General features: G+C 40.7%; 1 protein-coding gene across 8 annotated transcripts in view; it reads right to left on the bottom strand.

Annotated features, from left to right (window-relative positions):
• Nucleotides 1-25,569, bottom strand: part of USP4 (ubiquitin specific peptidase 4) — a 59,502-nt gene that overhangs the window by 22,960 nt on the left and 10,973 nt on the right. For 3 of the 8 annotated variants that reach the window (XM_077129325.1, XM_077129320.1, XM_077129322.1), the window contains exons 4-15: nt 23,303-23,429; nt 22,559-22,704; nt 22,348-22,409; nt 12,700-12,840; nt 11,820-11,937; nt 9,518-9,691; nt 6,726-6,884; nt 5,626-5,850; nt 5,049-5,132; nt 3,996-4,090; nt 1,473-1,664; nt 773-861 (exon numbers count right to left, since the gene is read on the bottom strand). In XM_077129325.1, coding sequence (XP_076985440.1) covers nt 773-861; nt 1,473-1,664; nt 3,996-4,090; nt 5,049-5,132; nt 5,626-5,850; nt 6,726-6,884; nt 9,518-9,691; nt 11,820-11,937; nt 12,700-12,840; nt 22,348-22,409; nt 22,559-22,704; nt 23,303-23,429 — 1,612 coding nt within the window. The other 5 variants (XM_077129321.1, XM_077129326.1, XM_077129323.1 and 2 more) reach the window with 5 other exon arrangements.

Here is a 25,569-nt window from a genome sequence, read left to right as displayed (position 1 = left end):
CTTAGTTTTACAAAAACAAAACCACTATGGTTTCCTAAGCCAAAAAGAAGGGAGACAGTCACAGTGTAGGTTGGAAATGGCTCCTTGGACACAGATGGGCTTGTTAGCATCTGGCCACAGGAGGATGGCAGGTACTCTACAACAAGCCTATCCCATCACTTTTCAGACTGTGGCTTCCTTCCTTTCCACAGGAAGAGTTGTCTAGAGTCCAAGAGTCCAAGAGTGAGCCCCCACCTTCAGCTTCCTCCATGGAAAGGGGGAAATACCCAAGAGGGCCTGTCTCTGCCTTCTGACTGGTTGGCTGGGGCCTTTTCTCTCCAGGGACTGAAGGCTCACCAACCAGGCTGGATAAGGCAGCACTGGCTGGGCAGTCCTAGACTGGTGGTGTGTAACAGCCAAGGTAACAGCTCTTCCTATAGAAGTCAGATCATGGTGGCAACCACATACTAGATAAGCACTCACTCTGCAATCCCAACAGATCAAAATTCAAATCCCTCATGACTTTGGGCCAATCACTGAACCCCTCTAGGTTCGGTGTGCCTAAGGTCAATACATCACCAACTGTCTAAGAAGATACTATGAGGTACTGAAGTTGGTCAAGTACTGGGGACTAGCAGAGCAGTGCAAACCAGGGTTCCAGATGTGCTGCTCGAGGGAAAGCCCCAATCCAACCTCAGTGCCTCCCTCTTCCATATGCACAACAACTCTGGAAGAAGAGAAAGGACAGGAGGGATTTGGTCAGTCACAACCCCACAGCATGGTGAGTGCTCACCTTCACAGCTGCCCCTAGAGCCATTGCAGGTCCCCGGCTCCAAGGGCAAGCTGCCAAACCCATCAGGCAAAGGCTGTTTTATGTAGCGGCTTAAAAAAAAAAAAAGATTTTTTGTTAGTTGTAACTTTAACCTACTTTTCCCTACTATTCAGCTAAGAAATAGTCTACAATATACACATTCAGTATTTATAAAACAAGTTATTTAAGTAAAAGTGCGTAACGTAATGACTCAACACTTTAAGAACTTGAGAGGAACCCTAGAGATCAGATGTCTAATCTAATTACCCACCCAGTCTGTTTTATGCCTTCTATGAATATCACATGGCACCATTGTTTTTTTAATTATTTCCCAGTATTACTAATTACCAGCTTTGGAATGACTTTGGAACACTTCAGAAATAGTATTCAAACACAAAATGCCATCAAAGCACTAGAATCCCTACACAAGATGGTACCTGGTGTGTGATAAATATGATTCTGGGGACGAGAGGCTTGGATGTCCAGTGTCATGGAGCCCAAAGTGTGCCAGATACCCCAACCCAAAAGCACCTGCCACAACCCTCCCAGGAGCTGGTGCAATGACATCTATTACAGAAGAGAGAAGAGAGGATGACACAGGCACTCTGCAAGAGGAAATCACTACTACGATTGAACCTACCCTGAGCTCAGAAAACAATCAAATCACAACGCTGCCACCAACCTGATACGCTCACAAACAGCCTGGTACAAAGACTCAATGGTTAGCATGTGCTTAGGGACAGAAACTAGAAGTGGCTGCCCATACAGCACTGTCCCAGAAGATGTGCTTGAAGGCCTGGACTTCCTCTCTCTGAAGTAGACTGGAAGCGTGACACATTCCAAGCCATCCACAGAGGTGCTGCAGACCTCGTACCTGTGTCAATCACAAAAGAGGACATCTTCAGAAGCAGGTCCTTATAAGCCACAGAGATCTGAACTGCAGCTATGTGGTGGCCAGGACTAGGGGAACTGGGCATGTACTTTAGGAGAAAATACCATTTCCAAGATGATTTTAGAACTGGGTCAGATAACCTGAAGAGGCTCACTGTTGGCACAATTTGAACTTATACAATGAGAATCTGGGACTCCAGGCTATTGGTGATTCTTGTTTCTCTCCCCACAGCCTTAAACTCTGGGGTCCTTCTACTGTGACTCAACATAATGTACATCATCTGGACCAGCACTCTGGACACAAAGGCCAATACTAGATGTACAGCACACAGGGGGGCCCAGCCACCAAATTAATCTCTCAATTTCTAAAAATGCCCTCTAATAAAACAAAATATCGTAAAAAATACATACCTAGGATATTAGTCAGACTTTTTCAAACAAGGAAGTAGATTTATAAAACTAATTTGCCATCTTCGTTCAAAAACATTGAAGTAAAAGAATCATACCCAATTTTTTAAAAATCAGAGATAACCAAAGAAATCGCTAAATAAAAATCAATGATTTTGAAAAATGTGTCTTACTTAGTGAATACATGGGGATTGAGGAGATTTATAGATGTTTTATCCTGGAACAGATGTTACCAAAATTGCTGGCAACCGACTGTAGTCTTTCCCTCTTCCTATAGGGGGAGACACAAACTTACTGATTCAATTTTTGAAAACTATAAACACATGCATACACACACATCCCTCCCCAGCTGTTGGCAAACAGTCCTGACTGCATTTATGCAGGAGGAACTTCTAAGAGTAACTCACAAAAATGCCCACGACAGCACTGAGTTAAACACAATGTGATTTAACATAATGGTCAAGAGCCAGGCCTCACAGTCAGGCTGGCCCACGTTCCATCCAGGTCCATCATTGTCACTTTCTGGTTGCTGTGACCCAGGACCAGTGCCTTAACTTCTGAGTCTCAGTTTATTCAATGGACAATGGGATTACTCACTTCAGAGGATGGTAGTGAGAATTAAATAACTTAATGGCACAGTGCATGACATGCTTTCAAATGATATTAGATGCTACTATTGTGTTCATAAAACAATGATCAATTCATCTTGAAAATAATTTGTTTTCTAATTGGTTGGCTCCCTCCAGACTTCTGAAAATATTTTATTGGTGGTAGTCTATTCCCCATAGGGTGACAATTCGCCAGTTCGTCTGACTCAGGTGAGCACAAATAGTAGTTTCTAGAATTGAGGGTGGCAGTTAAGTGCTTGAGGTGAAAAATGACTATCACATCTGATTTCTCAGGTCCCAGCCATGTGGCTCAGAAGGTACCATGGTGCCCTTCATTTTTAAAATGAGAGACTATTTCTCTAAGTGTGTAGACAGCACATGCAAGTTCTAGTAGAACTAGGATCTTCTGTGTGGCCAAGAACTTCTTTCAGAGTAACACAGAAATCACTAAGCCCAAAAGTATAAAGGTCAGGAGATGTCCTTTGTGCACTGCATGCCTCAGCCAAAAACAAAAGCTAAAGCAAAGTCCTAAAAATCTCTCGGTGGAGGCAAATTTCTGAGCGAGAGGTAACAAGTTGCGGAAAGCGTAAGTATTGCCTTATTTAAGCTTTGCTGAGCAAGTTAAGTGGCTGGTTGGGAACTACAAGAAAGTTCACTTGCCCAACCACACCCATCCCATCTAGGAGAGTGACAGACACACACACACCTATTACACAGAGCAGCTGTGAAGCAAGAGCACTTGGGAGGAGCTGAGGAAACCAACCATACTTGGAGTGTAGTATCCCCACACATGTGTAAAAACTGAGTCTCAGAGCTCACGAAATGTCAGAGATGAAAAAATCTATTTAAATCAACCCTCCCTGTCATTTCTGAAACAGAGATTGGTGGAATGGTGGAACCTGCCTGAGGAGCCAGAGCCTTGGCAGAGAAAGGATAAGAATGTCCCTGTACCATATGCCTTCTCCTATCTTCCCAGAGAATGTGGCCCCTCACACAGTTGTGACCTTTCCTGAGAAAGGTATTTCTGACACCAGAACCATTTGTAAGACCACAAAATAAGCCTTCTTAAAAAAACAGTAACTATTTACAAAAGGCTGCATGCAAGCCGAGGAGTTATCAGAATGCTCGGCTCTGAAATGACAGCAAGTGCATAGCACTGGTGGTGGCTCACAATTTCCTGAACACCCAAATCCACATAAGCACCAACTGCTGGGACTTTTGCTCTGGAGACATCAACAAGTAAAAAGCCTATAGCATGTTTCCTCCCAACACTCTAGGAGAAATTGTTGAGTACTCACACAAAAATGTCATCCCGAGGCATGATGTGGTTTAAACCCTCATCCATTTGGAAAATTTTGTGGAACCGGTGATTGTACACATCTGTGACCACCATCTAAGAGTCAACAGAAACAGAAAGATTACAGAAAGGATGAAGTCCCCCTAATAACTGCTTAAAACTCAAGAACAAATGAGGAAGAAAAAAAAAAAACCCCTGGCAAAGAGCTGGCTATAAAGAGGCCACTAGAGTTAAGGGGAGGAGCATGATATGACTGCTGCTAGCTGTAAACTTGATATAACATCTGCCCTGAGGCCTATGGACCTGCCCTTGGATGCAAGAACAGAGGAAACTCTGCTGCAGCATCAGAGATGGGTATTCATCCAGAGACTTGTCTCCAGGCCAACCTCAGCACACACTGGCACAGGCCAAATCCCAATTATCACAACTACCTGAAAGCAGCAGGGGTGCAAAAGGATGCGGGAAGGAGCAAGAGCGCTGACAAGTTTGGGATGAGGAAGGGTCTGTGGGTGGTGCTCTCAGAGTTTTACAGACTGATGGGCTACCTATCAGCTGGAGCTAGAACATCCAGGCAGACAGCCCTTGGCACAAGGGGTGGTCTTCCCTTGCCCTACCACTCCATGGAGCCAGGCTAAGCAGAAAGTCCAACAAGGACAACATGCTTTTAAACGAAGATTTTTCTTAAGAACATCACACTATTACTCTACAGATGTAAAGAGGGTAGGGCAGAAAAGAACCTCAGATTCCTCATTTTACAAAAGCTATATAGGAAGGGATGGCAGAATTGAGAGCTGAGCCTAATGCTGGCCTCCTGACCACAGTGAGCATGACACTGATGGAGGAAAGGCTCTGTTTTCAGGGCCAGAATGGCCAGTTTCTTCTGCAATGTGCACAATAAATGAAGGCATGAGGTCTGAGGCATCCAGACATAATCACATTTGTGCTGGCCAATAACAACTACCTGCAAAACAAGTGGCTGCAAGGTTGAAAGTCAACTCCGAAGGACTATGAAGCATCCCCAATAAACTGAGTGCCACTGGCCACCCCATCTTACGTTTTCTGCAGCAATGCCAGACAGCCTGGAGAGTGCCTCACACAGGTCAGACACGGCTCCCATCAGCGGCACAGTCACACGATACTGCAAGGGAGAGATGGGCAAGGTCAAATTGCCATCTAATTCTATATATCACCTTTAGAAATGAAGCTAAAGCAAGAAGCTTAAGTAACAAAGTCATGCAATGAGCCATAAGCAGGACTGGACACTAAAGACCTGTGGTCCACATCTCTCATCTGGCCTATTAATCTCCTCGCTGACCAGGGGTAAACCTGACCCAGGAAAGTATCCTACTTCCGGTTGCCCAAAATTCAGAATCCAGGACCACTTCGAGATCAGGCAGGTGACTTCAGACACACGAATTGAGCATGGGAAAAAAATGGGCAGACAAGCCAAGAGGACCTTCATAACAGGCCTTGAATGATATACACAGAGGTCTGACAAGGTCAAGGGCAAACAATCAGGTAAGCACCAGAGACAGCCAATGGAGCTTCTGATACAGCAGATGAAGCAGCCCCAGCTCAGGTCTGGTGACAGCTCACAGTGAGAGATGTTGTAGGGGTGCTGAGCATGTTACCTGGGTAGGTCTGCAGCGAGGGTCAGCAGGGACCAAGAAGACCTCCATAATTCGATCTTTCTTCAAGGGCAGTGGGAGAGTCAGATAGCAAAATGGATCAAAGGTCACAGAAACCTTAGCACATTCTGGGCAAACCAAAGTAGATTTGAAGAGACCATGGAAAGTGTCTACAATCACAGAGTCATTTCTCAACCTATGATTTTCCCAGGCTTCCTTTGCTACCACCTGTAAGAAAGGAGAACAGATAAAACAGGACATTCTCAACACTCCTTAGTCCTTTACTGCAGCCATCCAGAATGATTCACAGCCTAAAACTGAGACAGTTTTATGAGGCAATCTTTGGAGTCAAGGACTCAGCCAAGGTCAGGCAGGGCTGGGACTCCTTTCATCACATTTACACAATATGCCAGCCCTATGTTCAAGCCCACATTTAAGGGATCAGCATAGGGTCTGTGGGAAGCAATCGGTCTGTGTACCCTCTGATGGGAAAGCTTTGTGGAACTACTGATTAAATGCATCTGACCCTGGTGGTTTTTGATGATTCAAAGTCCCTTCAGTGAGGTTTTAATCTAAACCATAGGTCAGCATTTTAAAATTGTCTAACTCATGGCTTTTCCTTCAAGATCAAAATGCTATTTTAAAGCATTCATCTTGATCGTCCCTATGTGATAGGGTAGCTGAAATATTAAGTTCCCTTTTCAAAGATCAGAAAAACGAGGCAAAAAATGAGTAAATGCCCTCATGATATTAACAAAAAATTATATTAATAATCACACATGGATTTTAGTAAACATAGTCACAATCCCATGTATATTTTCCAAGTGCCCTACTCTCTGGTTCACCAATGAAATCATACTAAACAAGGCTGACTCTAATCTGAAGAAGCCCAAGTAGGTATGGAAGGAATAGCTAGAGTTAGCTCCTTTCTGACTAGAGATTCCTTCCTGAATCTCTACCAGAATTCACATCCCCATCACCAGGAACAGCCAGAGGCGACAAGGGCCTTGGTACCAACATTCAAAGACCAGAAGTACACCCTTGCGTGCTCAAGGAGGCAGCTTCTTTGGAGTAGTATTATTCAGAAATCTTCAATATCATACCACATCTGGCCGCCCATTGGCATCCTTCAACTCCAGATAAGGCTTCTTTTTCACGCGGTTTAGATCTTCGTGCAATCCATCCAGAAGAAAGGCCAACAGCTCCTGAGAGTCTTGTTGCTGGTAGCCAGAAAACTGAGGGGCAAAACGTCCTACCTGGGTCTACAATAAAAGCAACAGTATCAAAAGGCATAATATATAAAGAGCCAGTGAAGTCAGATGGGAAATTATCAAAAATATATTTGCAATACATAAGATTCTACAAAGGTTTCATGCACTAGGGTAACTTTCCAGAAACCTACAATCTCCAGATGGGTCCCTGGACCCAGCCTCTCCAGAGTATCAACTAGTTCCATCCCCCTACCACATATTATTGACAACCCCTTCCAACCTGAAAAAGCTAGAATGGAATAGCCCAAATATCCCTAAAGAGGGTGAGAAAGACCAAATGTGATAGTGGAGTTATATAGAGAAGGTAGTATTTAACAAATCAGTATGACTGCTGTATCATTATATGATATTTCTTTTAGTCTCCAGTATCTCAGAGCAGCTAGAAGTAAAAAACGATAATTGTGGAATGGTAACCCATACCAAACTCTGAAATCTATTCTACAACTAATTGTTGCGCTGTGCTTTGAAATTCATTGCTTTTTTGTATATATGTTAATTTTCACAAAAAAGAAAAAAAAAGTTGTGATGATTAAAAAATATTTATTCCTTCTAGCCTCCAATATTCTGGAGCAGCTAGAAGGAAAATTCTGAGATGATGATATATAATAAGTCCATTACAAACTCTGGGATCTGTCCTGTAACTACTTGTTGACAAGTGCTTTGAAATCTATTGCTTTTTTTTCTTTGCTTTGAATACATGTTATATTATACAATAGAAAAAAGTTTAAAAAATACATATATTTGCAGAGTCAGCTGGAACAGTGAGAGAGAGTAACACCTAGTAGCCTAATCAACTCCTGATGGTCCTAAAGGAGGCTAGTGGTTCCCGTAAGATGGCTCAGAACAGAAAGCCAGAACCGTCACAGACAAAAGGAAGAGGGGTAAAGGATGGCATTCTCAGCAGCCACACATCCCCCTCCAATTTCCCTAGTTGGTTCAGAGTCTCACTGAGATTCTCAGAAATGATAGCTGCATCAGCCAGTACATAACATCCCTCATGTCCCTAAATAACTCCCTACCTTTTTCACACTTTACTCACGTGGCCCTTAGAGTGTGGTCTACAGACCAGCAGCATCAATATCACTTAGGAACTTGCTAGAAATGCACATTCTCAGGCCCAGCACCAGACCTACTCAATCAGAACTCTGGGAATGGGTCCAGAAGTCTGTGTTTTAATAAGTCCTCCAATGGATTCTGACGCATTCTAAAGTTTAAGAACCACTATTCTATGTTTGTGTTGTCCAATATGGTAGTCACGAACTACATGTGGCTATTTAAATTTAATTAACATGAAATACAATTAAAAATTCAGTTTTTTGGTCACACTAACCACATTTCAAGTGCCAAGTAGTCACATGTGATTAGTGGCTATCCTTCTGGACAGTGCAGATATAAAAGATATCCATCTCTGAGAAAGTTCCACACCACCCCTAACATCCTTAAATACTGTCTGCTAATTGTTTACTTATACTAGCTTGAGCCTGGCATGTCTTCACTCAATTCTAGACTCGTTATGACCTAGTATGTGCACAGTAATTTACATACATTTCCCACCAGTGTGACTTAAGGGATAAAGAAAATCAGTTTTCAATTAAAAAAAAAACCTGAGATTTTAATTTTCTCATTAAGCTAAGGTATGACAAATGTAGCAAAGAGAAACCAACAGATTAAGAATAAATCAAATACAGGGAAGCCTCATGTCCATAGGTGTCATACTAACTGTAACATCACCAAAATCCTAAAACAAAAAAGGAATTTTACAGTAACCAAATATTTTTACTTTAAGTTCCCATATTCACCCTATATAACCTTCTTCTTTTCTTTGTCTTGCAGGAGCCTTTCCACATTGGTTTGGACAATGCCCTTGATTTATGATTTGTTAGCTGCTCAAAGTCACCTAAGTTGATGTCTTGTCTAACATTTTAACAGATGCTATTTTAATTTTTTTTCCTCTCTGAATCAGTAATACACATCTCATTTGTACCATGAACAATGTGAAGTTTCATGAACCCCAAAGGGGTAGGCTCAACAGGATCTCTCAGATTTCAGTACATGGGATCAGGCACTTCCCCACAGCTAGGGAAAAAACTTTCAGTGCAATGAAAAACTCCAGTTGCTCCAAGTGCCCCTTGCAGTCCATCCATCTCCTTCCCATATCTTTTCAGCTAAGAGACTAGAGTGAGAACTGCCCCTTACCACCTTCCAATTCTTGATCAAGGGGGGCCCTACTACAATCATAGGGAATTAGGGTCCAGGCTTAGACCACCTGAGAATCACTCCTAACCTTCACATGGTATGGGGCATTAAACTGAATTGTCATGGTCTGGCTTAGAACACTGACTATTAAAGACTATAAGACTATCACCACAGAATATAGCATTCTAAGCAACCTTTTTACAAATGCCTTCTGGAGCATTCCTGGTCCATAAGTGGGGTCTGAGGACACTTAACAAGAGTGTGTACTGAACGAAGAGGCTGAATGACTGAAAAGAAGGGTCTGTCTCTGTGCTGCTTTTAGCCTCACATCACATCTTAATCCCAAAATGCATGTAAAGGAATGCTTAGTTACAAGACTAACACAAGCTCCCCAACAGGAAAAAAGAAGTATATATATCTGAACCTACTTTGAACATGCGAGGTGCCACATGACCATCCCTTCCAGACCACATCTGCTTAATGAGCTCTGCATAGGCCTCTGCAATTTCCCCTTTCATCCCCAGAGGGTTGTCTCGGTTGATTTCAGCCTCATACTCATCTTTGAGGAAGTAGTCAGTCAGTGGTGCGGTGTTGCTCAGGCACTGAAATAGAACAAGACCAGAGTTCTAACCCTTCTAGAGAGCACAAGAGATACAGGATGCACCAAATTCTCAAGGGCCACTGAGGGACAACCCCAACAAAGTGAAGCACTCAGCAGATCCTGAGAGGTTTGCAAGAGTAAGGTGCAGTGCCTCCCAAACTGGAGGAGAATGCTGTTCTATAGTCCAAGCTGGTGGACCAGCTTGCAGCTAACCTCCCAGTGACATGGTCTTAGAGAAACTCTTGGTCCTAAGACTTTGTCTCAAACAAAATTCCTGAGGGAAAAGGTGTGTACTCCAAATATCTGGCACACAAGGAGTAATAATTTTTTTCAATGGAAGTGACTGGGATGTTTTGGTATTATTTCATGAGAAGAACAAATAAAAATGAGATGAAGGCAAACATTTTACCAGAGCCAAAACACTGGTAGGGGTGGGAGTGGTAGGGAGAGGGGGAATAGGCATAGATGATAGAGAACCCGATAAATAATACTGTTGTACAAATGTCATACTAATTTTAATATTTCACATTTAAATATGAATTTTATCAAATGCCTTTCTACATTTATTGAGATGAGTACGTGATTTTTCCTTCACTCTGTTACTTGTTAAATGACAATGGTTGATTTTTAAGTGTTAAACCAACCTTGTTTACTTGGCACAAACTATACTAGATCATGTGTTACTACTTTTAGATATTGCTGAATTTGCTGTATTAAAATTTTATTTAGGTTATTAGTGTTTATAATCATGAGATACGTAGTCTATAATCTCTTTTTTACAACTTATCAGATTTTGTAAAATGACTTGGGGAATTGTCCCTCTTTTTCTACTCTCTGGAAGACTTTGTACATTAGAATCATTTCTTCCTTAAATCTTTGAATACATTCAATAGGAAAGCCATTCAGAACAAGAATTTTCTTTGATGTAAGGTTTTAACTACCCAAGCAATTTGTTTGACAAATATATGATGATTCAGATTTTCTACTTCTTCTCATGGAAGTTTGGTAAGCTGTGCTTTTCAAAGCAACTTGTCTACTTCATCTACATTGTCCAATTTTTTGGCATAAAGTTGTTCTACTATTCTCTAATATCTTTTGAATGTCTGTAGGATCTATTTTGATGACACTTTTTATCTCTGGCATCAGTTGTTTCCCTTTTTCTTTTTGACTGGTCTTTCCAAGGGGTTATCAATTTTGTTAATCTTTTCAATGCAGTTAATGTCTGTACTATTAACGTGCTTTGAATTTCATTAATTTTTTCTTATCACTATTATTTCCCACCTTCTACTCCCTTAGGGTTTCCTTTGTTGTTTTTCTAGCATCATGAAATGGAAGCTTAAATCATGGAATTTTAGCCTTCCTTTTTTTCCTAATATTTACAACTAGAGCTATAACCCTTCTCATTATTGTTATTTTCATTCAACAGTTAAGTAAACAGAGTTATGAAGAGTTGAAAAACTTGCCCATGCAAGGCCAAATGTCAGGACTCTTTCCTTCAATACTAGGTTTCTTCCTGCTTCACCACAGTGTGAAAAGAAGTAATTTTCCAATCCAAGAGTTACCTTATCTTTTACCATATCTTTTATTACCTTCTACCTACACTCTAAGAAAACTTTTAGTTCGACTGTAAGCTCGGTGAGGATAAAAACCATGCCTGATCACTCACCACTGAATCCTCATATCTAGCACAGGGTTTTCACAGAGTAGATGCCCAGTAAATATTTGATGCATCAATAAATAACATTTCAAAAGTAGGTTCTGGGATTTTCTCCAATTAAGGAACATGAGGTGATGAACAGGTGCTCGGCCTTAAGCAAAGCACAATTTAGGCAACCAGGCAAGTACTCTAATACTTTCTGGGGAGATCAAACCCTAATGGTCAACAAAATTTGTAATATTTTACTGCAAAACCAAATCTAGAACTAATTGTTTAAGAGAGTTTGGGGCCACAAATACTAAGGAAGCCATTCTGTACCAATTGGTAGGATGTGTCCTGGCTCTAAAAACCGGAAAAGAGTAGGTGGAGACCCTGGAGGAGGAGCCATCCAGCATCTTATCAAGCCACTCCCTCCTAGGCCTCAAAGTGCCATGAAAGATACAGCTGTTTAGAAGACAGCTCTCCCCACTACCTGCAAAGCAGAGTTCATGAAGCAGGTGTTCCCCAGGTTTCCAAGTCCGCAGAGTCCGGGCTGTACGTAAGACGATGGGGACTCATGACAATTATACGAAGAAGAGAAGCCACATCTGCTGGAAAACACAACCCGCATCAACAATAAAAGTGATACTGCACACATGTCCTCAGGATGCCTTCTGGGGCTCCTCTAGGCCCTTCAAAACCCTTGTCTGATTGTGACACCATGATGCAAGTTCCCTCTATCCCCATTCCCTGTACTAGACTATGTGACAGCAGGTGGTAAGCCTACCCTTAAAGGGAGAAATATTATTTGAATTTTCCTCTCAGATTTTGACAAATGCTAAATATGTATCCTTCCAGAAAGACTTCTCATGACTACAGAGAAGAACATCTTGGTTAGTAAGATCAAGACCTGCTACTACCTACCAGCCCATACCCAGCCTTGACTGAACCTGAGTGTTCATGAACAATTTATCACCTCACTCCCCACAGGTACTCCTGAAGCACTTGGAGAAAGAGTCACAGCCACCCAGAGGGAAAACAGGCAGGACTCGCCATAGCTGAGAACCCCTCACAGCTATTCTGCCATATGGCCAGTCCATCCCTTCACAAACAAGTACACTCACCCTCAAGACCACCAAGTAACTTAAGTTATGGAGAAAAAAATAGTTTCCAGGAGGACAAGCAACATAAGTCAGAAGTAAGAGGCACACTCTACTGTGGGTATGAGATGGAGTGAGAAACCACATGCAGCACCTTCCTATGGGGAACTCTAAGCCCACTAAGCTTAGTGTAGCAGGACATAAGCTGTCTAGGGACAGCCCAGGAAAGTGACTCAGAGGAAAGGAAAGCAAAGCAAAAGGGCCTGCTCTTACCCCCTGCTGACACCGGAACTGTGCATCCCAGAGTTGTTAGTGCTATCATCATTTGCAATGGGAGAGGCAGACACTGAGGAATAGGGACTTGCTGATGATTTTGGAGAGGTAGTAAAATTTCTGTTAGGTGCAGTGCTTGATCTGAGAGAAAGAAGCAGAAACAATGCTACTGACTTTTTGTGAAGAGTAAGCCCAATTTAATATCTTTTTCTTTTCTCAAGAAATAAATGTTCTTTGCTTTCATTTACTTAAAATAAATAGCAAAGGCCTGTTTTCCTCCTACTTCAAGATTAATTTCCATTTCAGTGAGAGTCAAGAAATTGGCCTTCCTGTCTTATTGGTTCACATGTGATTACTAAATTCTTTCAGTATGATAAACTACAAGTGCTTCAGGGCATTTTACTTTGATTTACAATTCATGAACTTCCACGAATTTTAACAGAGCAACCAGTGAAAGACATTGAAAACTGGCAACGTGGGATGAATTTCCTTTAAAATGCTTGACCCAAATTAAATAGCTGGCCAAAAAGGACACCAAAACAGGAAAATGAAAATTTGGTTTCAGTCTGCCATTCGAGGGGAATTGCCTTTATTTTCTCAACTTACCAAATTGAGTAAAGGGGAATTACATAAGCCTTTCTGTTTCAAACTCATGTTTCAACATTTTTCACAGAAAAATGTTATTTTAGATTTATTCTGACTTTCAGATGAATTAATTGCCCCAACTCTTACACAGCTATCAATTATTGGTGTTCTACTAAAATTTGTATAAGAATACATAGAAAGTCAATCTTTCAACACTGTTTCAAACATGTCAACTGTGACTATCCATCTAGAATAATGGGTTATTTTTAGAAGAGAGAAAGCGATTAAGAAGATAAGTTGTCCCAGCAGTGCCCAACTTCATGGGGTCTGATCTCAACCAGGGTTCCCCGGGAGAGGAAAGCAGAATGCAGCAGCAGAGATAAGGAGTGATCCTATACCCACAACAGCTGTGAGCAGACACAGGAAACTGTCCAGAGGCCTATGTAGGGGTCAGGAAGGGAGTTCTCCACATTCTCGAGGTCACAGTGAAGGAAAAGGAGGGAGGGTTCCCTCAAGTCTTTTGTGTTCCCAGAGGGAAATGCACGTTCTCTAAAAGAGCATGTGCTTCACACAGCTTCATCCTAGTGTTGCCAAGGAGTCCAAGAACACTGGGAAATGAATTAAGTGAGTTGTGTTACGGCTGAGGACACTCTCTTCTGCTACACAGGTGACTCAAACACACATTCAGACTTGTGTAATGCAAGACAGACCCTCCACTGCCTCCTGTGCAGATACCACCAGTCTGACAGGTGATGGCAGACCCAGTCATCTCAGAACTAGAGGTAGGTGCTATAGGGCAGTGCAACTGTTGATGTACAGAACCTCAAGGCATATGGTCCAATTACACTTTTCAGGGCTACCCTTTTCAGTAACTGTTCACTGATAGTTTATTTCCTTGAACTTAAAAGGACAAACTATCCATACCAGCCATTACACATATCCAAGATCTGTCAATCCTTTAAAGATAGAACATCATTACTGGTTGAAAGAAGACAAAGAAAACATCTATTCAACATTTGTTTTAAAATTCTAGAAAATGCTGTTAATAGCTCTCAGAGTAAATAAAAAAGAAATCCAAATGATGGAAACATGAGAATTTTTTCTATGCTTAAAAATTTACATAATATTAGGTTTTAAAAACTCCACCTTTGACAGACAAGAAAAATAAAGGTACAACCTCTGTGCAGAGAGGTGATTCATATCTGGGAAACACTTAGGCACTGGGCTCAGGGACTTGCCACCAGACCTTCAGGCAGCTTCCAAACACATTCTCTGCAGGTTGGGAAACAGGCATTGGTGCCAAACGCCTGTACATATTAAAAGAATAAAACTTCACTGGGATGTGAATATTATCTCCCATTCTTATTGAGGTGTTTAGAGTTTTTCATTTTAATAAAGTCTAATCTACCAAATCCTTCCTTTATTGCTATAGTTTTCCTGTGTCCTAAGAAACTTTTTCCTACCTCCAAATATGAAGATATTCTACTTTACATACTCTAAAAGCGTATAGTTTTAGCTTTTACATTGAAGTCTATGATCCCTCTCAAATTAGTTTTTGTGTTGGGTTTAGGGGATAGGAGCAAAATGGAATCCAGTTTTGGCACCCTTTGTTTGAAAGAGTATCTTTCTCCATTGTATTGCTTTGGTGCCTTTATTAAAAATCAAATATTAAAACTACAAAAAAAAAAAACTTCACTGGGAATTGTGACTGGGTCTCAAGCTGCAAATACTCTAAAAGCAGTGGTCATCCTTCCAAATAAATTGGATCCCTTTGTTACTGAAATACATTTTGGATCAAGCCTATGGTCTCTCAGTACCTCTGCACTGTGGTTTTCCTGCTCCATAGGTGTGTCAGGTCATCATCTATGACAACTCAAACAGGCTCCTGAGCCCCTGGTTGAAGTCATATGATATGTACATGACAAACTAGAGAAGGCATGCACCTTTCCTTCCTTGTTCCTACAGCGGCGTGAATGGAAACTACCAGGACAGGGTTTGTGTGGATGAAAAGTGCTCCTGCTTGCTGCTTAGATGCTCTCTAAGTTGAACACTGCTTTGAGAATGAGCCCACTCTTCCAGACTGACATGCATCCGGAGTCCTGTAACTGGCATTATCATTACAATAACAATAAACACTGTTCCTGCCTTTACAACATTCGAAGTTATGACCTCTTCACACCAACATTGTTAACCATCTGCTGCACGTGAAGGTTTATTCACTTCAGGCACACTACCCCTCTTCCAACTCTAGGAGGCATCCCTGAAAAGGGAACATGGTACAGGGCTTAACCAAGGCTGACAGATGGACCTCAGGTAAGTGAAGTTAAAGAAAAACTAACACAAAGGCTGAAACAGAGAAGAAAACAATCTGAAAATACTCAGGAATTTACAATAACCAGTAAAAAGAAGGGTTAAGTGTAAATGAAGGAAATCCATCCATGGGAAAATTTCACTATGCTGTTCTCCCACCATTTACTATGAAACATTGACTCTACTGGTGTGCTAGAAAAAATTTTCAACCCTCTATTTTCTCTTATACACAATACAAAAATGAAGAGGGTTGGGTGCACGGGTGGTTAGGATACCCACCTTTCATGTGGGAGACCAGGGTTCAATTTCCAGACCATGTACCCCCCGCAAAAAAAAGAGAAGAGGGTTGTAGTATTTTGTTATGTTTTTTTTTTTTTAACTGATCTGAAGATTTATGCCTTTTGATTAGGGAGTTTACATCACCTAGTTATTCTAATTACTGTTATAGCCAAACTTAATTCATGTTTTCTAATTACCAAACTTTTTCATTGCTTTTTGTTCTTTTTTCCTGGCCTTCAGTTGAATTTCCTTTTACAGCTGTGGCAGTTTGCTAGGTGCCTCCCAACATCTATTCTCCCATTATTCTTTACTTTAAGATCCCCAATTTTTAGCCAGACACAATGCAACCCTTCTAATAGAAAGGCATTTTCCAGCCTCCTCTGAAGCTAGATGTGGTCATATAATTGGCAAAAAAGATGTAGTGAGAGCTTTTATGTATGATTTCCTTAAAAGGAAGGGGCATGTCCTCTTTTTTCCTACTTCTTCCTAGCTATTGGAATACAGGGTAATTGCTGCAGCTCCAGCAGCCGTCCTTACCATGAGGTGACCACTGTGAAGTAGAAGCTGCACACAATAGAGCAACAAGTCAGGGCAGCAGGGTTTCTGATAATGCTGTGGACCTAATACAACAGCACAGGACTGGGTACCTCAGAAATTCTTTTTTAGACAGATATAAGCATCTTTCTTGCTTAACACACTAATTTTCAGTTCTTTCTTGCCACCTCTTCATTCACAAAGCACACTTCAAAATTTTTAATTCAATTTTTATATTTCTGGCAGTTATTCTATTAATTCATTAGACTCTATTACTATTTTTATTTTTTCCCATCAGTTACTTAAACTTATAACTATTTATATTTCTCCCCAAAGGAAGTATTTCAGCACATTTTTATCTCTCTTTGTTCTTCAACATCTCCCCTTTCCTCACCAGTCAAGTTGGGATTACCTGGAATTTACTTCTGGATAGATTCTTAAACTTTACCATTTATTATTATTAAACTTCTTATTGAAGCTTTACATTAGAAAAGTCCATAAATGGTGAGTATACTGCTCCAGGAATTTTTACAAAGTGAATACATCCAAGTAACAATTACTCAGACCAAGAAAACAGGACAACCCCAGAATCTCAGATGTCCCCCTGTGCCCATCTATTAGTCCAAAGCTAACCATTATCCAGACCATGAACCCCATTATTCCTGCCTGTTACTGAGCTTTATATCACTGGAATTAAGTGTATGTCCTGTTCTGTGTCTGGTTTCTCATTCAACATTGTTATGCGACTCATCAAAGTTGTTGTGTGTTGCTATAAAGAATTTAACTGTGTGCATACAACATGATTTATCCCGATTCTACTGTTGATAGATATTTGGGTTAGCTTGAGTTTGTAACTATAATGAGCTGTGCTGCCATAAACATCCTTGAATGTGCCTTTAAAAGAACATATCCCAGAGCTGCTTCCAGAAAAAGAAAAAATGAACATGGGCATGTATTTATTTCAGCTGCATGCCTATGAAAGGTATTACTGAGTCATAGAATATACATATAATTTCACATTGGCACTTGTTGCCAAATCCAAAGTATCTGTACCAAGGTCCCCAAATAAGATGGAAGAATGAGAAGCTTCAAGGCTACGTGTTCAGGGCTACAGAAGCACTGAATAACTAGCAAGAACTAGCAGAAACTTCTTGGGAATTAGGAAAAGGAGCCCAACAAAGTGGAAGACCACAATGACAAAATCTTAAAATTCCCTAAAGGGGTTCAGCAGCACATTGTAGCTGGCAGAATAAAGAATCAGTGAACTTGAAGATAAGACAACTGAAATCATACAGTCTGATGAGCAGAACGAAGAATGAAGAAAGGATGAAGAAAAATGAACAAAGCCTGAGAAGCCTGTGGGACATCACCAAGTGTACCAACATGTGTGCTGTGGGAATCCCAAAAGGAAATGAAAAAGAGAAAGGGACAAATCTAATAAAAGATATGAATATATACATCCAATACACTCAATGAACTCTAAACAGGAAAAACCCAATATATCAACACCACACCACATTATAATCAAACTGTCAAATGTGAAATGTAAAGAGATCATTTTGATAGCCACAAGACAGAAGCAACATGTATGAGGGAGCCTTAATAAGACTAAGTGTCAATTTCTCATAAGAAACCATGAAGACAAGACAGTGTGATGACATGCTAAACTGCTGAAAGCAAAAAACTGCCAACCAAGAATTCTATATCTAGGGGGTGGTGAAAAAACAGAATTTTATATCTGGCAAACTGTCTTTCAAAAATAGGAAGGGTGGGTAGGACCTGGGCTGGTTAGAGGGAGGGTGGGTAGACCCGGCACCCTGGCTGCTGCAGTACCTGGTAGCAGGGGTCCCTTCCTGCTTCCTCTTCCTGCCGTGGGATTTCCTAAGATGGAGTCCCAGAGGCAGGCACACATGGAAGTTCTTGTGCACAATTACAAGAGGATGGTGTAGTACAGGCCACCGACCCAGCAGCAGCAGTGTGGCACTTTAGATATGTCACATGGTCTCTGATCTTGAGCTGTACCTGCAGCGGTGCAGGATATGGAGGTGGTTTGTTCAGAGGATGTGGACTTACCCTGTACTGTCCCCTGGGACCTGCAGATCTCCTACATGGTCTACTGGGCCAAGGATGCCCCAAGAAACACAAATAAGAGAATTTTAAGATACAGAGTTGAGGTTGTACTACCATGGGCTCTGGTAGTTTTAGACTTAACACTCATCATTTTCATTTGTAAATTTGCATGACTACTGAAATATTTCCAGATTTTTCTACACCTATCATAGAATAAACTTTTCTTCTGGTCACCTTCTACAGTAAGCATTTGGAGGCAGTGACTCTTCACAATAACTGGGATGAGCAGGATTTCAGCAGGTTGTTTTTTCTAAAACTGAGGGCCCACTAGTGTGCCTGTCTTTCACCTTGGAAAGAATGAGATGCTCACCAAAGAAAGCATCCTTCCCATGAAGTCTTCCACTGAATAACATCTGAAAGTGGGTCCCACCCCACCTTCTACAAGCAAGGCCCTGGAGACATCACAAGTTCATATAGCACAAGGACCCCGGCAGGTTGTTCTCTAACGCTCACTGATTCATGCTGTCACCTTTGCATTTTGTTCAGCAATCTACTCAACCTCTTGGAAACTTTCTCAATTACACAAAAGCTACGATGAAATACTGCTGGAAAAGGGTTTTGGCTATGGAATGCCCATAACTGGCCCTGTTACAGATTCCTGAAAATAGCTGTTCTCTTTAACATCTGTGTACCATCTCTTTGAATTTGCTGTTTTCTTATATCAGCCCAGATATGTTACAACTGGGAAAAAGCAACAGGCCAAGTTGTGAGATAATGGGAAATAGTTATCAAATAATTCTTTGGTGTGAAGGTCCTACTTTTACTAGGGAGTATTATGTGTACCTAGAAACAGTTTGTTAAACTATTTCCCAACAGAGCCTTTTCATCTGGGAAAGACATCCATAAATAAGTAAGCAATAAAAAAATGCCAAATTTGTTTTTTATAACTATATAAACTCATTAAAGAAGAAACCGTATTTGTTTTCTTTTGAAATTGATATCTATACCCCTGCTAACTGACAAGCATACTGAACATAGCGATTAAGGTGTCAAAAAGAGTGACAAGAGGATTAGGAAGCTATTTTAGTAATTTAATGGCAAATGCTGAGCGAATCATACAATTTGGATTCTAGCCCCAATTGTCCCACTACCTACTGTTTGATCTTGTGCATGTTCTTTCTGGTTTCTGCTTTAATCATCTAAGTCAGATTGTTATCGTGTAGGCTGACTGAAATAATGCATGTGAAAATGCTTTGAAAAAGTATAAAGTACTATACAAATTTGAAAAAAAAATGAGGGAGAGATTAAGATATTCCCAGATAAACGAAGCTGAAGAAGTTTGTCACCACTAGACCAAACCCACAAGACACGGTAAAGACAGTTCTGCAGGTTCAAAGGAAAGGAAGGGACAACAGACAATAGACCAAAGTTGCAGGAAGAAATAAAGATCTCCAGTAAGGGTAATGACATGGGTAAATTAAAATGCTAGTACTATTTTATTTTTGGTTTGTAACTATACTTTTTATAACTTACAAGATCAAAAAGGCAAATGTATAAAATATAATGACAAATCAGTGCTTACAACTCACAACATAGACACATGTACTCTGTGATGAGAACTACATAAAGGTGGGGGGAGATGGAGGGGCATAGGAACACAGTTTGTGTATACAATGAAAGTAAATCTGGTATCAAAGCAAACAAGATTGTTACAGATTTAGGATGTTAAATTCAGGCCAATGAAAATTGGAGAATGTGCAAGCTCAGTGAAACAGAAATTAGAGTTCAGGGTAACAGGAGCAGGGGTGGAGGCAGAAGGAATGGAGAGATTATGTATAAGTGTAGTGTTGTTGTTTGGGGAAAAGGGAAATTTTAGGAATGGAAGGTGGTAGAGGGTACCATGATATTGTGAATGTGGTTAACTCCACTGAATGGTATGCTTGTGAGTGGCTGAGATGGGAAAATTTGTGTTGTATATAAAATAGCTGTACCAATTAATAACGCTCGCCCCCCCATCCCACAATCAGCAAGGTCTATCAATTCTGATTGCCCCACATCCTCAGCAACACTTTGTCTTTTTCATTTAGCCATTCTGGAAAGTGTGAAGAGGCAACACACCATTGTTTTAATGTGTAGTTTCCAGATGACTGCTAAAGTTAAGCAGTTTTCCATCTGTCTGTAAGCATCTAGATAGCCTCTTTCGTGAAGTGTCTGTTCAAGTTTTATGCCCCATTTTCTATTGGAGATTGCCTTACATTTTCTTACTGATTTTCAGAGTTTCTCTGAAATTCTGGATACAAATCATATGTCAGATATACGTATTGCAAACATCTTTTCTCACCCTGTGGCTTCCCTTTTACTCTTTGATGCAAAAGAAGTTCTTATTTGCCAGTCATCCACTCACTCTACTTGTTCCTCTATGATTAGCAGTGCTGTGTCCTGTGTAATCACTGCCTCCTTCAAAGTCATGAGGGCCTTACTTTTTTGGTCAACAAGAGCACTTCACTAGCTGTGTGCACACCTTCACACATGGATCTTATTGCATGCCCCCTGGATATACCTTCGTGTTAGACTTCTTCCAAGAGGTGTCAAAGAGGAGCTCTGTGTGGAAAATTTTCTTAAGAACATCTATGCCAGCAGTTCCTATTGCTATTGTCACAAACTTGGTGAATTAAAATAATACAAATTTATCATCCTTTAGTATTCGAAGTGCTATGTGCTTTTGCACAGGCTTCAGGGGCTTCTAGAAGCTGCCTACATTCCCATCTCATGCCCACCACAACATTCTTTGCATCACTTTGTTTCTGCCCTCACAGCTTTCTCTGACTCATCTGCCTCTTTTTTTTCACAAAGACACTTGTGATTACATTGATCCCACCTAGATAATTCAAGAAACTCACCCCATCTTAAGAGGCTTAATTTTTTTCATATCTACAAAATCCCTTGTCATGTAAGGTACATTCATAGGTTGCAGAAGGGAGGACATGAACATCTTCAGGAGGGGCGTTATTCTGCCCACCACAAGGAGTCTGTCATCTTGGCAGGAACTGGGGAGAAAAGGTTCTTAACTTGAAGTTTATTGTTGGGCCTCATAGTGTTCTGTAAAACCTCTGAACTTGTATACAAAAATGTTTTGTATTTTTTTAGATATTTCTCAAGAGAAGGGTTATGGCTTTCACGATTCTCAATAGAACTATGAATGGTTACTTTGTTATAGTCTCTGTCTAAGACCTAACTGAGGGAGGAGAGCAGAGTCCAACATTATTCCAGCAACTATCAGAAAACAGACATAATTTCTACATCTTACAACATTAAGAAAAGTTCACTGCATACTGCTTCTTTCTTTCCCCTCCTAAAGACATCATACACAATTCCATATGCCACCTGAACATCTCCTGAGGGAACACATAGTCTGGAGTCCATGAATAGTCTTTTACTACTATTCTTAGTAAAAGAATTAATTCCCCCAGCAAGCTCCCACAGCAACAATAAAGTAACAGGCTACTGGGTAAATGAGCGGAATGGGACTGAACTACAATTAAGTCATACGAGAGCCATGCCTGAGTCCCTCTAATACAAAATTAAAGTTGCCCCTTGGCAAAGCAGCATTCCCAGATGCCAGTCCCTTCTCTTAGCACTTCTTTCATTTTCAACAAGGAGGGGCTATGTCCCTTAGATGGCAGCCCAGCATTATCCTGCATGCAAAGGCCAGAGCTTTCATCCAGAATTATGAACTCTAGATATGAGACTAAATATGTTTTGTTTTGTTTCTATCTAACTTTGAACAGTTTTTTACAGCACAAGTGACTGCCTTGGGAAAAAGTGTCTCTCTTACACCTATGAGCCCATACTGGAAAAAAGTTCACTTACTTTGACTGCTGAGTCTGTCTGGGCCATGTGCCATCTTCATTTTGGGGCTCAATTACTAGCACCTGAGTGAAAGAGGAACCCAAATGAGGAAAGTGCACACAAGCTGCCTCACCCCCCCCCCCACACACACACACACACTTAGAACCAAGAAGTACCTGGCCACACACCCTGGGCAAAGCTGCCTGCTGGGGCATGGCCTGGACCCTCCTACCTGACCCTGGTAAAGGCCAGCATCCTGGACAGTGTTGTCCAACTTGCTCAACTGCTCATAGGTATTGCTCATATATTTATTCCAGAGACGTGTCTCACGCTCCGCAGGGATGTTGAACAGCTTCCGCATCTCCTTCTCAATGGTTGCTGGGGATAGGCAGAAACATCACTCAAGCCTTACTACAGTCAGCCATGACGAGCTCACCATTCTTTCTCAGATGCTCACAGGGGACTCACAGTTCTAACTGCCTTCAGCCTGTCAATGACTCCTAAAGCCAGTCATCTTGTACTTGTGCATCCTCTTGTACTAACATATCTGAAAACTTTCCCTGTGCTTCTTTTTCTCTTATGATGCGGGTCCCATTTATAGCACAGAAGCAACATGGGAAAGCAAAAACCCTATCTTTGGAGTTAAGACAGATATGATTTCAAATATCAGCTCTGCCACTTTTTCACGGAGATGTTGAATAAGTTACTTTAACCTCTGTGAATCTGTGTTTCTCATCTTCTATTTAGTATCATATATCACATGGGCAGGGACCATGCCCAGTGTTCTAAAAACCATGATTCCTAGGCTTAATTTCTCACTAGAATTCTCTGGAGAACAAGCTCCCAGGTCAGGACTGAGAACCACAATCCAAGATTATCTGGGTGACAAGTGTGAAGAGGTTGCCCCAGCTTCCCTCCCACTATGAGGCCCCACACTCTCTCACCAGATACCTGGAACCCCAGCCCACTTGCTCACCAATGGTGTCTGCCTTGCTGAAATGGCAACTCAGCACATTGGTGGGGTCACTGTTCTCACAGAGCTTCAATTCCAGCAAATACACCTCCACTTTGCAGTGCTTAACAAACAGGCCATGCTCCACAACCTGCAGACAAGAGGCATGGATGAAGGAGCTGTAATTCCACACCAGGGCAGTCTTGGAAACAACACATCACATCAGTAGTGAAAGGTAGAAAACATGAAACTCAATTTCCTTAAGTGATTGGGGAACCAGAAGTACAGATTTAAAAAGCCAGATGTCTGTCCTAGGAGTTTAAAACTTAAAAGTCTTCCACTCATTAGGACCAACCAAGGTCACCCTTCTCCCTTGATGGAATCAGATCAAAAGCCATTTCCTCTGAACTGTAAAGAAAGCAGCCATACCCGGGCATCCGGGAAGGTCCTGGGAAGTCAACTTTGAACAGAAAGGGCTTGTCTCAGACTCAACCAAAGTCAACTCTGATCAACTGTTCTTTCCCCTTAAAATACATGGCTGACTATACAGAATTACTTTTCATATCTATAACATAGCAGTGGGACAGCCATCAGATGTCATTACTCAAAGTTCAAAATTTAATTAATTCATTAATCGAGAAACAGTTACCAAAAAAAGATGAACAACACTTGCTCATAATGCCAGAGCTAGCAGCAGGCATTGCATACTATCTCTCTGAGCTAATGTGGGAAGTGAACTTACTGTCTTCCATCCCTATGTGGGACATAACTCCCAGGGATGTAAATCTCCCTGGCAACATGGGACAGAAAACCTGGGATGAGCCGGGACCTGAGATCAATGGACTGAGAAAACCTTCTTGACCAAAAGAGAGGAGAGAGAAATAAGACAAAACAAAGTGTCAGTGGCTAAGAGATTTCAAACAGAGTCGAGGGGTTACCCTGGATGTTATTCTTATATATTTTACAGACATACCTTTTAGCTTATGATGTATTGGAGTGGCTAGAGGGGAGTATTTGAAACCGTAGAGCTGTGTTTGAGGAGCCTTGTTTCTTTCTTTTTTTTTTTTCTATCACACCAAATATAAACTCTTTATTCTAAAATTTTAAATATATATACCAGAATATGGCTTTTTTCATCAATTTGGCTTGATAGTAAGTGAAACCCTTTTGATTTTTTTTTAACTTTTTAAATTGTTTAATATAACATATTTACAAAGCAAAGAAAGAAAAAAGCAATAGTTTTCAAAGGACTCTTCAACAAGTAGTTACAAGGCAGATCTCAGAGTTCGCCATGGGCTATCATACCATCATCTCAGATTTTTTCTTCTAGCTGCTTCAGAACACTGGACAAATGTTTAAATGTCCCCCTCATTTTTGAAGGACAATTTTGCTGGATATAGAATTCTTTTATTTACTTATTTAATTATTTTATTTTATTTTTTTAAATACCAAAAAACACCTAACAAATGCAAACATTCCCATTTTGATCATTCCATTCTACATATATAATCAGTAATTCACAATATCACACAGTTGCATATTCATCATGATTTCATTTCTTGGAACATTTGCATCTATTCAGAAAAAGAAATAAAATGAAAACAGAAAAAAAATTTATACATACCATACCCCTTACCCCTCCCTTTCATTGATCACTAGCATTTCAAACTGAATTTATTTTAACATTTGTTCCCCTATTATTTATTTTTATTCCATATGTTCTATTTGTCTATTGACAACATAGATAAAAGGAGCATCAGACACAAGGTTTTCACAATCACACAGTCACATCGTGAAAGCTATGGATATAGAATTCTCGTCGGTTGGCAGTTTTTCTCTTTTAGTATTTTAAATATATCATCCCACTGGCTTCTCGCCTCCATGGTTTCTGCTGAGAATCTACGCATAGTCTTATTGGGCTTCCCTTGTAGGTGATGGATTGTTTTTCTCTTGCTGCTTTCAAGATTCTCTCTTTCTCTTTGACATCTGATATTCTGATTAGTAAATGTCTTTGAGTAAATCTATTTGGATCTATTCTGTTTGGGGTATGCTGCACTTCTCGGATCTGTAATTTTAAGTCTTTCATAAGAGTTGGGAAATTTTCAGTGATAATTTCCTCCATTAGTTTTTCTCCTCCTTTTCCCTTCTCTTCTCCTTCTGGGACACCCACAACACATATATTTGTGTGCTTCATATTATCATTCAATTCCCTGAGTCCCTGTTCATATTTTTCCATTCTTTCCCCTATATTTTCTTTGCTTGTTGGATTTCAGATGTCCCATCCTCCAATT

The sequence above is a fragment of the Tamandua tetradactyla genome, chromosome 15, assembly GCF_023851605.1.
Source record: "Tamandua tetradactyla isolate mTamTet1 chromosome 15, mTamTet1.pri, whole genome shotgun sequence".
Classification (NCBI taxonomy): Eukaryota; Metazoa; Chordata; class Mammalia; order Pilosa; family Myrmecophagidae; genus Tamandua; species Tamandua tetradactyla.
This window is presented reverse-complemented; position numbering and strand designations above follow the sequence as displayed.